The 15,256-nt window shown below is 39.0% G+C and overlaps 1 protein-coding gene, 1 long non-coding RNA gene and 1 other non-coding gene across 5 annotated transcripts in view; 2 read left to right on the top strand and 1 right to left on the bottom strand.

The window, feature by feature from the left end:
- LOC133396457 (partitioning defective 3 homolog) overlaps window positions 1-15,256 on the bottom strand; it is a 298,273-nt gene that overhangs the window by 259,309 nt on the left and 23,708 nt on the right. For both annotated transcript variants that reach the window (XM_061666339.1, XM_061666340.1), the window contains exon 2: window positions 9,239-9,340. In XM_061666339.1, coding sequence (XP_061522323.1) covers window positions 9,239-9,340 — 102 coding nt within the window. The remainder of the gene's footprint in view (window positions 1-9,238; window positions 9,341-15,256) is intronic.
- LOC133396458 (uncharacterized) lies at window positions 18-6,147 on the top strand. 2 transcript variants are annotated; one of them, XR_009767369.1, is made up of 3 exons: window positions 18-94; window positions 3,601-3,786; window positions 5,842-6,147. It is a non-coding gene; the product is annotated as an uncharacterized LOC133396458 (long non-coding RNA). The 2 variants fall into 2 exon arrangements; XR_009767370.1 differs by having other exon boundaries at window positions 28-94; window positions 3,604-3,786.
- On the top strand, window positions 11,722-11,793 carry trnaw-cca (transfer RNA tryptophan (anticodon CCA)). The gene has a single exon. It is a non-coding gene; the product is annotated as a tRNA-Trp (tRNA).

The raw sequence follows: 15,256 nt of genomic DNA, 5'->3' as shown, positions 1-15,256 counted from the left end.
CCGCACGCCACTGTCAACTTGAGCTCTGAACAGCGCCAGTCGCAATGCCAGACTCTGCTCTGCTCACGGCCTCGGAGCCTGCTCTCCAATCTGAGTGAGTCTCTTTGTCTTCTTTGGTCCTCTTCAGTTATTCTACGGTTACTGCTTTATATCAGGTATCACCTGTGTTTTTAAACAAGACTTTAGTTGTTTTTGTTGTCTGAAAATGATGGATGGGTGGATGTATACATCGGCAAAATAGACAGGTTAAAAGTGGAAGGGGTGAGGTTCCCCAGGAACCAAATTTAACACTTTTAATATCCTCCCTTGCAACATAGGTACCTTGTTTTTCGGTTCTTGATTCCAAACAAGAAGCAGTGGACTTCAATGACTTGATTTTGCAACAGATGGCCCGTGCGCTGAAACGTGAAGATGTTTATCAGCGCTTCAGGCTTTGCTGCCTTTACGAGGGCAGTTAATGTTTCATGGAAAGATAATTACTTGACAGTAATTTATTATTGGAGTAAATACTTAATTTGGGGGAAATAGGCTTTATTTCAGTATTTTTGGCCTAAGAATACTTGAAATTGCTTGTTAATTTTCCTAAGGATCAGTATACAGTATTAGGTGCGTTTTTTGGGTGAGGGGGTTTGTCTGCATCTCACTGGTTGACAAAAAGTGTCACAGATTTACAAATGACGAACATATTTTAACCATAAAGTATATACAAAAATTGAAACATTTAGATTTTAATAAATCTGGAGATATTTACAGGAGGCATCGTAGATTAATGTTGATTTCAAATTGACTTGTTGACCTTGCAAAGAGCAATTTTCATGAAGATTATCATACTCCAGAGGCACAGGAAGACAAAGAATAGATTGCCTTCCATGAGGTTGGGTCACAAAGAAATAACTGTTTAGAACTGAAATCAGGATGATGTCTTTGTCCCTATTTTGGTCATTGTTGCCATTGGCCCCTATAGGGCCATCAGTAGAAAGACAAAAGCACTTCTCTTCTCTTTGCTGCACCCCTTCAGGGGTATATGGTAGGGTGCTCAGTAGGAGGGCCTGTATCTGTCTGTCATCTTCATTTATGGTTTGTCTCTGTCCCAATTATTTTCCACAATCCCCAACACAGAACTGCACAGATAATAGGCTTGTTTGGCAAAATACCTCAGCAGTCACTCGAACCAAAGAGGCCCTGACAGCTGTCAACCAGGACAAGCTTCCCTATTTAGGGCACCCACAGGAAGTGGGGGTGATGTAGTGGGGCATCATTGTTTTCCCCACATATGTATTTTTTTCTTATTAGTCTGGTGTACCTCTAGCAGCATTACCAGTCTGTATTCTGGTGAGTTGAAATCATGTCAGGGGCAATTTGGCAGAAAACACTTCCTGTGAGGGTGGAGCTGTCATTATAGAGGAATCAAAGACACCTACACTACTGATTGTGTTGTCTTCAAGCTGAAGGATACATTTGGTGACATGACCTGATTTTGTTCGATTTTAGGGAAAGACCACATCTTTTCCAGCTGCGATGCAACATGCATCCTTACCTCGGGCAGTCACTGTATGTGTATGTCATACTGCATATGCAATGCAGCTAATGCTGACTTGTAGTCCGATGAAGGCATAAATATAACACATGCTTGTGGCTCCACACGCTTATATACTCCACATTACAGATTGGCAAGTCACCTTTATTCCAGAGCACTTGGTAGATCGCATTATCCCAATATGCAACATGAGTTACAGTGTGTTAACTGAAGAAATTAAATTGTAAATGATACTTCTTTTTCCTATTTCAGAGACGCGATCACCTCAAAAGTAGGTCATGTTAAACGATTTGCTTTTGTTTCATTGTTATCAAACTAATAAATACATTGAAAATATGAAACATTTCGATTTTTACATTTTACTTTTACTCACAGGAAAAATGTGTGCATTCAAACAAAAGCTGCTATCTTCTAAGTTCTACATTCCGATGTTTATACGTAAATATAAAGCTGAAATGGTGTTCTCTTATCTCATTCACACAATGATGCCAAACCCAAAGGTTTTCAGTCGGCAGCTGCAAAACAAAAAGGATTTGGCCTCAGTGTTTCAATACTTTTGGAAGTGATGGAAGTTTATGCCATGCATATCCACTCAAAATATCAATTAATTAGCATGAAAGTATTGGGCTTCCTAATGTTTTACAAGGATAAAATGACCAGCAGGCCATAGAATTGTTCAAAGTAAATCCTGTGGTTCCCCTGATGGAGAGGCACAGAAAGACTGTGATTACATTGGCTATATCCCCTCTGTGAGGGATTATAATTGTGTGAAGGCGGGAGCTGCTGAAAAGGAACAGCAATCTTTCCCAAGAAAGTGTGGCTACAAAATTGCCGACCTAATAAACAAGCAAAAACATGCGATACATTTAAAGCCTAAGAGAGAAATTAAATAGAAAAACTGCCTGCTGTTGCCCATAAACCTCTGAAAAAAGCAGTGGAGGTGATGTTATTCTGCCACAATGCAGATTTAGAGCTGACTGATGTTGCTGCATGCTGCTGATCAGACTTGACGAGAGTCAAATGTGTTCAAGGAACTAAGTACAGTATATGAAATTTCCAGAATGAGGTATAAAGTGCCTGGTGTCTTATTGTTTACTTGCTAACAGTATATTCATCAATATGTTTATAATTAACAATATGTTTATTATTGAGGTCACCCAAGATTTTGGTTGGGAGTCAGAAAATATTAGGAACAGCTCTCATAATGATGCAGTACAGTTCTACACCACTGCAAACTATGGATACAATACTGAACACATGGTTAAATATAAGCATATTTACAGTATATACAGTACAATCTAAGTAAGTACACAGTTAGACATGCAGGCACTTTATATTGCATACTAGAAAATAATAACTCTCTGAAAGTGTCATTAAAAACTGAACATTATTACCTTTACAAGAGGAGTATATGTATTTGATAGGAGATCTAATCCAAGAACTGCATCGAAATGCCCAAACAAAGACATTAATGGTCCTTTTGTTAAATAGTCACAAGTCATACGCACATTTGGACCCGTCGTTCAAGACCACTGTATCTATCATGTAATCAATACACTTTCCGTAAGTGATTATTCATAATTCATTTCACTTTAATCATAAACCAGAATAAATTAAAGAACATAGTTGAAACATTCAAACATCCATTTATCAGATATCAATTTTATCAAAACTTTAAAAAAATGCAACACTGCTGTTAGCGGGCCCAATTTTGCATTTGCAGAATACCAAATATGTGCATTTGATTATGTGCAAATGGATCCATATGGATTAGTGAACATACTGTATCTCATGAAAGGTACATTGGTCATAACAGTTGATCATATGTAGAAAACATGACGCTTACACTGTTTGGCTCACACCATAGTCGACAGTCAATGGCAAAAGACTTACTTCCACACAAATGGACACGCGGGCGTGCGAGCGCTTGAGCTCAAGCTCACACACACACACGCAGACACACACGCAGACACACACACAACACACACACGCAGACACACACACACACACACACACACACACACACACACAGTGATGAGTAATTAGTCTTTGATTTCCCCCAGCAGTGTTCTGGTACCTGGGGGACAGCTGATGGGACCCTGCTTTAGCCTCGGCTAATTTCACTCACAGCTTGATCTCAACCCAGAGCAGGTGCCCACTTGGTGCCAACGGCGGTTGCCATGGCAATGCCAACTTCACGGGCCAAGAAATTGCAAATTGACCACCACTGGATAACAAAAACATGCATGGTAGGTTGATCGAAGACTCTAAATTGCCTGTAAGTGTGAATGTGTGCGCGAATGGTTGTTTATTTCTATGTGCCCTGCGATTGGCTGATGACCGGTTCAGGGTGTACCCCGCCTCTCGCCAAAGATATCTGGGATAGGCTCCAGCACGCCTGCGACTCTAGTGAGGATAAGCGGTACAGAAAATGGATGGATAACAAGAGCTAAAAATCTGGTTCCTGTTATAAAGCTTTCATTTTTTTCATTTAGTGATTTTATTTGTTTTTTTTTAGATCTAACAAATGTCTCTCAATGGCCATTTCATTAGGTACCCCCAGACTTAACACATGCAATGTAACATATCTTGTCTATATGAGTAAGATAGATCACAGAGTATGACATCAATATAATATAATATAAATTAAAGAATAAAGAACAAGCATTTCTACCCTATAGCTGTAGCAAAGGGTCAACATTAAACCACTAAAACCAGGACTACAGCGACACTTAGTGGTCTAAAAGTGTAACAACTCCAGTCATGTGTCTCGTCGAGGCCTCATCAGCTTCAGGACTAATTGACCATTTTCTAGTTATCACTCAGGAGGATTCGACTTTGCATTCAATCGGTGGGGAAGGGCATCCATTAACTCACCTCTGCTCATAACAAAGCAGATCCAGACTTGGGGCCAAATATCCACCTCACTTAATATCAATGTCACTTTAGGAAGTTGCACATCAAGCAAGGTAACATGATAGGTGTGGCTTGCTGTGTTTTTGCTAGGTGGGCTTCAGTGGACAATAAAATAAAACACACCAGCATAGAACATAGCTCGGCTTGACCTTTATGTACAAATGTCACATGTTTCTTGTTTTCTTATCTATAGTCATTCAAAAAAGACATTCTTAATATATGTCTTTAAAGGTACTAGTCATTGATGGTGTTGTGTTTAACTTGCCTGACTTGTGTGAATGTGAGTGTGACCCTGACTATAAACAGTACAGGTAGGACTACTTTTTATGTGTGTGCTCTGATTGAGTTGGCCAGTCCAGGGTATATATAGTCTGCCGATTGGCTAAAGTCAGCTGGGATCAGCTTCAGCTCCCTGAGACCCTGCACAGGATAAGTATAGTAGAAATGAATGAATGGATAAAATGTAATCCATCAATTAAGTTTCCTGACAACAATTGTGCCTGTAAAAACCTTTTTTTTTTTTTTTTTAACGTCACTTGTTGAATGCAGAACAAAACTTACTAATTAGTAGCAGCAAGTAATTTGTGCAAGTGTGTCTTCTGCACAATGGCAATTTTGTATGCCAGGTTTGCATATTATTGTAATTGTGCCTTAAAAGGTATATATAATTGCTCGTAATTAACCATTTTCATTGCTACATTAACTCATGGCTGACTCCATTGTCTCACACCTAAAGGCTGATCTTCAAACCAGGAGAATTTAATTTGTCGTTTTGCAATCTGATGTAAGGATTAATTGCAACTATCAGAGCAATATGCAGCCATTTCAGAGAAATGAAATATGATTGGGCTTTTTTTTTTTTCAAGGCTCTGAGCTAAAACTGGTATTAGCATCTGTATTTTCAATCTATGTCCACCTGATGGCAGCAGAGAACCAATATTCTGAAGACATATTTCATAGGGAGCATTTTGTTTTTTATACGGGTTTGTCAACAACTGTCAAAACAAAATCCGATGGTAAAACATCGGATTTTGAAAACAGTTGACTCTTAACTGTTTTGGACGAGCTTTTAGTTGATTTGTTGGCTCATTTATGTATTAAGCATGGTATATTCTTTATGTTTTTTGTTTTGTTTTGTTTCTGTCATTTCAGTAATGTAATTATTATCATGATTTTGTCATTATCTTGTGTCACCATATTTTGTGCAAAGCACTTAATGATCTTTTAAAAGTGCTATTGAAATCGTTTACTTATAGACTCTAAATTCCCCAAAAGTGTGAAGGTGTGTGAATAGTTGGATGGATGGATGGATGAAAAAGTAGTAAGTCTCATCATTATTTCTTCATTAAGATGTCAATTTATATTTGTTCACTTGCATTTCTAAACAGAACATTGAAGCCTGATGGAAGTGTGGCTGCCATTCTGCGCATACGACCCCTTCGACCACCACCAAACATCCAACCATTGGCGGAATTTAGTTTGAAATGCCTCTTTCCTGGTAATAAGGGTATAATAACAACTCACTGAAAACTGAAAGAGCACTTCATGATGCTGGATGGCTTCTTTTTGGTTTTTATGACAACTGGTCTAATACATATGTTAACCACTGTGCACATGTATAGGTATTGACTGCACAAGTCTCCTTGTTGCGGGAGAACTAAGCTCACACAGCCAGTGTCATCCCTCAACCACTATTACTGACAAATGAACATTAAACAACCAACATAAGTGTGAAAACTCTCTTGCAAAGCTTCACATTAATAACAGTATGATCACTGTTAGCTTTAACTGGTTCAAAATGAGGACAAGTCCATGGTTAACTGTAAAATACAGAGAAACGAGGACAGAGTTGATTCCCAATTGAAAGAACCGGACAGACTGGATTTACTACTACAAATAATACACGCAAAAGAGGAACCAAACACCCACACAGTATTTACACAAACTGGTCTACTTGTTCATTTGAGCTGTTATGGGCATACATTAAACCAGTGATTCCCAACCAGTGTGCCGTGGCACATTAATGTGCCGTGAGAGCCCTTCTGGTGTGCCGCGGGAAGTTATCAAATTTCACTTAATTGGTCAAAATATTATTTATTTACAACAAATTATGTTTTTTTTATCCATCTATGCCAGCTGCATATAAAGACAGACAGAACAAATAAATGCTTTTCTATTAGATGGCAGAAAGTGTATAATTAACTTGTGTATCCACTTTTTGTGACATTTTTGTTTGTTGGTGTGCCGTGAGATTTTTCAAATGTAAAATATGTGCCTTGGCTCAATAAAGGTTGGGAATCACTGCATTAAACAATACATTATAATAATGCAGGAAATGCAACACTTGGTTGAGAGAGGAATCCAATAATTGACCTAAAAAGTGCTTCGATGGGGCTTAAATAAGTCACTGTGACGGACAAGATGCCAGTCTGAATCAACTGAGTCAACTATCATAACAATAATGTTTTTTTTCATCATTATTATTATTTTGGGCGTCTTTCATGTCACTCGGGGACACCTTATGGATTTACAAAAGAACAATATAAAATGAAGAAATGAAAAATTTGGAAAAAAACACAGAAAAGGAGTCTACAAGACAAGAACCAATACAATATGAGAGTTATAACCAAACCAATCAAAATGAACATGCCTGTTTAATTAGGTGTTTTGAGTCGTGATTGAAATGTGGTGAGAGTCAGAGTTTTTAATGTGAGGTGGGAGACTGTTCCAAAGGTGGGGGGCTGGGCGTCTGAAGGCTTTTGACCCCATTGTGATCAGACTGGCAGGAGGTAGAACAAGTTAAACACGTGAGAATGACTTTAGAGAGCAGGTGTGTCAGTTAACGTTGATGGTGAGATACTGAGGGATGAGGTTATTGTTGCTGTCGTTGTCTTTGTGAGTAGGAGGATCTTGTATGAAATATGGCGTGTAATAGGCAGCCAGTAAAGTTGCTGTAGACCAGGTGTGAGGGGATCTTGTTAGAATAAGGGCGGCAGTGTTTTGGACTGATTCCATTTTACGGATGGATTTATTCGGTGGACGACTGAGAAAAGCTATATTGTTGTTGTCTCAGATTTACAGCTAAAACACAAGAAACCTTTACATTAAAACGTGCTCCAGGTCTGTAGCTTATAGAAGGTCTGTACAAAATAGGCAAACACCACAGCAGCCTTGTGACGGAAACTGGGGTCACATTGTTAACCATTAACACTGGCGCACGCCAGCTACTGAACCTTGATTAACAACCTTCATAGTCATGTATTCAGGTAATGAGCAGGTCAAACCCAGAGATTCATCACTGATTTCACTTTCCAGTGCCTCATAGACTCTACTGACATCAATACCGCAGAGTAGCAGCAGGTGCGAAGCAGCTGCTCTCACACCTCATCTCACCTGATTTGTAACCACGACACCTACCGCACAGTCGTAGTGAGCTGGTACACACGCTTATTCGCTCTCATACACACACACACATTCACATTGAACTCCCACTCAGCAGTAGTTCATATGATTAAGCTCAAGTGTAGCAAGGGTCCGCCTATTCATCACCTCATGTAAAGAGATCCAACGCAAGAGTTGTATCAAAATTTTGGCTTTACAACAATGATTGTGCTAAGTTTTGATTGACACTTTAAGAGAAGTTTTCATTCAACAATGTTTATTTTTGTGGTTGTAGTTTGCGTATCACTGCTTCTAGTGGTGAGTGGCCAGGGCCGGAAAGTCCTTCCTCGCTGGCCGAAACACTATCAGAAGCACTGACTTACATTTACTCCCAGTCTTTTCTCTTTATTTCCGAATGTTTCTCTTGGCTGCACTGCTTCCAGTAATGTATGTACATGCTAGATCTTTCTTGTCCAATCAGCATCTATCTATGTTGCCATGTCAATCTATTCTACGCAGGGCATTAAGAACAAAAAAAGATAAGAAAAAGAGCTCTTAAGAAACATTGCAGAAGCAGCCCAGTAAAAAAGAAGGTTGTGCATATTTTTCGTTTTTTATAAGACCGCAGGTAGAAAGTCAAGTCATTTAGCTTGTATGCAAAGAATGCATCATTGAAAAGGGGCAACAACATTTCAAAACCTTTTGTTATTTTCCTCTCAAGTAAATTTTGCGGAGGCAGGGATGAAAATTAATTTTGCTTGACGTGGTTTCAAATGTGTGAAATATTCACTGGGTTGCTGATATCATATTTGAGCAATATTGTGATAACACTCGGAATTTTTGTCACTCCAAACGTGATATGAATTGTCAATACCATTTCATTTCACACCATAATACACATAAATGTTGTTTTATGTTACAACAGCATTCACTGACTTCCTGCTGCAACTCTCATCACCGTACCATAACACACATTTAAATTGTACATGCTAATAAATTAACAAAGGGTAATTTAGTAGTTTTTACTACAGTAAGTATAGTATACAGTTGCTAGTAAGAGCCAGTGACTCAAGTGTAGTCAATACCATTCCCATGAGAGGGATGCAGTGAGACTGGAAGTAATCATTTACAGCACAGTAGCGCAGCTGGGTGGAGCTTGCCTCAGACATAAATTTGACCTTGACATCGCTGTTAGCAAAAGGTCTGAATATTTAGAAATTGAAATAGCAAATGCACATTTAGGAGTGTTGTTCTTCAACAGTTTCTAAGTAGTAAGGCATCCTGGACTACAACCACAGTTTTTACCACATTTCAACCATAAGCTGTACTGTAGCATGCAAATGTAAATAGAAGAGCTAGCAACTTTAATAAACACCAATATAGAAACGGTTTATTCGAACTTACCCCGTCTTTGTCATCTGCCACATCACTGAGGACATCATCCAGGTCAAGGATTCCCCCATCACGGTGTTCCAACCTGTGGACCTGGACCCAGTAGCTGGGGTCCTAGGAAAAAAGGGAGAGGGGATTGTGTTAAGAATTTCCATGGCATTATGTTTATTTGCAATACATGTACATAGCATTTTGGACCTTATCTGAGCCATCTCACACATGATCACTGCCAAGCCAACAGATATTGGAATCAGATGATCTGATCACTATGTGGGTCATAAATGCGCTACTGAGTTGGCAGATTGCACGTTAATGGATTGACTTTTTTCTCGCTGTTATGAAATATTTTAATCTTCTGTACGCCCTGATGAATGTATTCCTTTTTTTTATAGCAAATCATCTGAATCACAAACAAGGATCTAAATGATGTGTTAAGAATCAACTTGGGATGTACAAAGATGTCACCACCTGTGACCTGTGGATCAACCTCATTAATCCAACCTTATCCACTTTACACTCACACGACCCCAAATGGATCACATTATCACATTAAAATGGAAAAAAATAATCTGTGGTTTGGAATAAATTGGAAGCATTATTATAGCGAAAATGGATGGAGTAAAAACAGCAGTACAGCAAATGTATGGCTGGGTGGGATATTAATAGTCAAGGAAACGCTTTTTGAGTGGAAAACTGAAAAGGTACATTTCAAAAGCTTCTATTTCAGTCCATTTCTTCCCCTCTTTTCCTTTATTTCTGGCTTTGGCCACCTCAAGGTCTTCAAGCAATGAGGCATGAGAGCCAATCCAGACAAGAGGGAAAAGAAAAACCACTATTCCTTCCATCGTCATGTTAGGAAAGAATCCCCTTGCTCTTTGTCTATGTTGTGTCCTCCCTCTGTCTGTATGTTTTCTTCAGCTGTCCTCCAAACTGAGCTATCTTTGAATCTGTGGTCAAATGCCTTCAGGCTCAGCTTTACTTAACCCCACTCTGGTTCACCAGGAAAAATGGTCCAACTCATGAAAGGAATGTTAGTGTGTTACGTTTTTGTTTTTTTTAAGGTTATAAGCAAACAAAGTGTGGTAAATCCAGTTCTATGACAAAAAACTGAGCAGGAAGAGGAGCTAGTTGACAGTCACATTAAATATGCAGTTGTACAATATGATTAAATTGACCTATACTGATGCACCTTCAAATGCAATGTTGGGCTGTTGAACAGAAGAGACAAACTTTAAAGGAACAGATGAAAAAAGGGGGCTAAAAGACCACATAAGTCCCTTTTCCACGACGGTTACTTGTCACGGTTGTACAGCACAGTACTTAATAATTGATGCATTTCCATTGTCAAAATAAGGTAATACAAAATACTTTAAAATTCCCATTTGCAGCTCATCAGTTGGGGTTCCACGTGGGCTGTACCAGTACAGTTTGAGAGAAACCACTGCAAGTTGTCCATTGGTCGAGCAGATTCATCATCACCACTTTACTGAGTTGTCATTCGGTTTGGATTAAGACTTGAGTATAGATAGTCGCAATTTAATAGCTAATTTTAACATTCACAAAATTCTGTATTCAAATCCCATATGTCTATTTGGCACAGACATCATCCTGGCTTGTTCTTCAATTTGATTACTTGTGAGAGCAGCTCAGCCACAAAAACATAATCCCAAAGACACACTCGTGGAGCTGGAAGAACATGGCCAGACACTTTGAAATTGACATGCTTGACGTGATGTAGGAGCTTTACAACCATGGTGCTTTGCCATGAAAAACATGAGAGCAAAGCCCTCATTTACAGAAGTATCAGCATACTTCACCAGTGAAACCAGACCTCAGGAAAAGTTTGTGTTTGTGTCAAGAGTGAAAAGTTTTCTATCAATGGGAACATTTTTATATTCCATGAAACACTTATTACCAACACCAAGGTGGTTGAGTTTCATCCCTGGTGGTTTGTTAACAGAAATGGTTTACAAAGTGATGTGACATGGACATGGAGTTGGTATTTATTATCTTGTTACAGTGAAATGTGTTCATCTCATGCTTACACTAGTGCATATTGTACAACATATGTGCAGGAAGCATGAGTGTTTGTTCACTCATGTGGACCTCTATTCAATTGGTAGTTTCACACTGTTTATTCCGACAGTGTGAGAGCTACATCACCACACTTCTCTTAATCAGGTATTGACCAGTAAGGTGACACACAGGATGTTCCACTGTGTCTGACAACAAAAACACACACTCACATGTACACAAACACACTAACTAGCCAGACAAAAGCTCTTTTCATCTTATTATCTGTGTCTTTGTACCACACCACATTTCCTGTCCTTGTCAATAGCTGCACATAAGCTTGTGCCCTGGAGTGATTCAGCAGAGGGAGGACTGTGTGCTACAGAGAGAAAGAGAGAGTGCCTGTGAATGTTTCTGATTGCGGTTTAAGCGGCTGTTGCCATTCAAACAGAAGCTAGATTTTCTACTGCAGTCCACAACGGGACCTCGTGGCGCAACGGTAGCGCGTCTGACTCCAGATCAGAAGGTTGCGTGTTCAAATCACGTCGAGGTCATTCTTTTAAAAGACAGTCATCCTCTTCTCTGTACTTAATTATCAAATGTTAGAACCCGGTGATGACATCCAAAAAACTTGGAGGAAGAGTTCACAACAAAGATAAGAAGGTGTACGTTTTCATTTAAAGATAGGTATCAACAAGCTCTCCATTGTCAACTTGGCGAGATCTGATCCCTACGTTATGAGTCACACAGTAGCTCATCAGACCAGCACAGCAGAGTTACAAGCTTTCATGTATTATGTAACCATTCTGAAGAAATTAACAGATGCACATTATTTTGGAATTCCTGTTTTAATCAAGAAAAGTATTATACAAATGGAATGTTATGTCCTTAGTTGAATGTGTCAGTGGGGTGGAGGCCACTACTGCGTGAAGACAAAAGACAACACAAACTAAATGACTTTTAAAGATTGACTTGAGTCTTTGACTGCCTCTGTGTTAGTGCAGGAAGCTTTTCTGGTTGGTTAAAGTTGAAGAATGCAAACCCTGCATCTATTGTTGCTGTTAAAAGTCACAGAAATACAAGCCAAATCAGGAGAATGGATTAACAGACCTAAAGACAAAACATCTTAGCAAAAGGTGATGATATGCTCACACAACTAACAGAAAAACTGTCAAAAAAATCATGTAGGGATAAGGAGTAATGGCACGTTCCAGTGATCCTGAGTGTACATCACTGTTTAAGAACTGAAGTCAGGAAGACTTTCGCAATAAAAATGTGGAAAACCCTATCCTGTCATTTCTGAGCTATGGGTGTCCAGACCGCCCAGTGACTCACCAGCTCCAACCAGTAGTTCAACCTGTCAGCCTCCCACTTTCAGTGTTTGAGCTTTGCAGCACAATGCACACAAGTTAAATCCTTCAGCCTTTTTATTCAATAGAGATCATTGCTTACATCCAAACAAATACTGATCAAACATACACAGTCGCTAAGGTGCTACTGAGGAGAAACTATCCATCGCAAGTTCAAGAAACATGAAAGTGAGACTAATGTCTTGAGTCTTCTGCAGGAAGGTCTACGACTGTGTGACCTTCTAAGCCTCAACACATGACTCTTATGATTACAGAACATAGAAAGCTCAACATCTGGTCCTGATAAACAAAAGCTGCCTCATGACTCAACAGGAGCTGGAAATGCTACTGCAGCCAGAGAGGATGGCAATGAGGACCATATTGAGTGGTTTCCTAATGACACATCATTAAGCCAATTAAAGAGTCAACCTATCGTCAGGCTAAACTTATTTTGGGGTATGGTGCATGCATCTCTTGGGCAATCTAAGGCAATCACTTGTTACATTTGTAGTTGACAAATCTGACACTGACACAAATCAGACAATTATGTGTTCGAATCCTTTCTGGGTGAATCGTTTCTTTAGTACATCTCACCTGTGCATACCAGAACTGCACACACAAACAATTTATACACATCAGACCACATCTGTAACCACTTTGTAGGCCCTCACAGTCCGGGACAAATGCTGAAAACGCACACTTCTATGGTCTAGTAAATAAGAGAAAGCAAATTAAAACACTCTGAATGAGTCAACAATAAGATTTAAGTGGCTATTAGAGGAAAGAAGCAGCAGGTGAGTGTCATGTTACAGAGCGATGTTTTAGCCTCAAATCCCTGAGGCAGACGCATGTAAGCAGTCTGTTCATCCACAAAATTGCAACTACAAGTGGTCAGATTTCTCGCAGATGTGAGAAGCAGCATATGATGACTTGGCAAAATATAAATAAGGTTTACTTAGCATCTTCACAGAAATTACAGAGCAATTCGATCATGAGTGAAAACTGAGCCAAATGAATAGGCGTTCTTACTTGGATGGCTAACAGTTATGGCTTTCAAAAAAAGACACGTTCAAAGAATAACAGAAAAAGAGGGTAATTCTTGGGTTTCAAATCAGAGACAACTTTAACTGTGTTAAATACATAATTATAATAATATTAATTCAGTGATGCTAATGGGTCGATACAGGGATTAAAACGGGAGTTCAGAAAATTAAGAGAGTGAGTCTTCTATCACCGTCCATCGTGTGTGTGTGTGTGCGTGCCCTGGTCTGGTCACCAGTCAATTAAAGGACACACACTGTATAGAGACAGACAACCATACACACTGTAGCTGAGTGGGAACTGAACGCTGCATGCACAGAAGTCAAGCGAGCGAACCCATACTGCAGTGACTTCTTCCATCCCCAGAAAAATACATTTAAAAATGAATACATTAATTGATTATCGAGTTTCCCCACAGTTGATAAAAGAGATCAAATGTCAACTAACGATCCTTAGTAGCAAAAACATGTTTTAGGACCTTGAGGTGAAATCACACGAGGCCACTGGAACTTGACACCTAACGTCCAGAACACTTGGCAAGAGTGTTTGCTCTGATTCATGCTCAAGATCAGTACACATAAGGAACATGTACTATTCCATGTCATTTAGATTACACTTTGGAAATGCAACATCTTGGCAGCATTAGGTGCCTGTAATGTCAAAAGCTGATGATGACTTTTGGCACACCCGCCATTAACAGTGGCATGATCACAACCTGGGTTCTTGTTAGTATGACTTGCATTCATCATGCTGGATTATGATGGAGAGCTACTGACATTTTCATTTAAATTGAAGATTTTACATTTAGAAACAAATTATATTTGAAAAATAATGAATGATAAGCCTGCATTAAAAAAAAAAAAAAAAAAAAATCATATGTTAAAATCTGGAAACACATTCCTGTCATGTACATACAGTATTTGTGAAAAATCTGAATGCTGCTTGCACAAATGTAGGAAAGTACCAAATGTAGATAGAGCTCTGATGTGAATGTCAAAGAATTGATCTACCCCGTCAATGCAAGCCTGACATAATCGAAATATGGTAATCAATGACTTGTATTCAAAAACAACAAGTGGCCGGCCGTGCAGTTGGTACCGGGGCCTTCATTCCACCTCTTAATACCACCACTATCATGTCACAATTAATGCAAGCATCAGTAGTATACAAACGTTCAATATGATAACACTCAACTATTGCCCATACATTATCTGAAGCAGTTCAGAAACAATATTTAACTAATAACATGACCAAAAAAAATTTCAAAAATGTATAATAATAGAGATGTGGATTATTTAATGTATTTATGTGTGCATGTCGCTACAGACATGTTTGCAAGTTGCAATTACAAGTTTAACTCAGACCAACCAGTCAGAGGACAAGAATGATAATATGCACATCCTGTAGAGCATAGGTGTCACACTCGAGGCCAGATCTGGCCCACCGGATCATTTAACGTGGCCAGCGAGAGCAAATAATTTGTGTGGACTTTATGCATCTTGCTAAAATACAAAAATACCAGTCTTCACTTTTAACAACATTAAGATATTGCAAGCATTTTTTTGTTACCAATCCGCCTTTTAAAATAAACTGATTAATAGTAGAACAAGCAGTGTTTCACTGGCTT

Source organism: Phycodurus eques, chromosome 21 (assembly GCF_024500275.1).
Source record: "Phycodurus eques isolate BA_2022a chromosome 21, UOR_Pequ_1.1, whole genome shotgun sequence".
Classification (NCBI taxonomy): Eukaryota; Metazoa; Chordata; class Actinopteri; order Syngnathiformes; family Syngnathidae; genus Phycodurus; species Phycodurus eques.
This window is presented reverse-complemented; position numbering and strand designations above follow the sequence as displayed.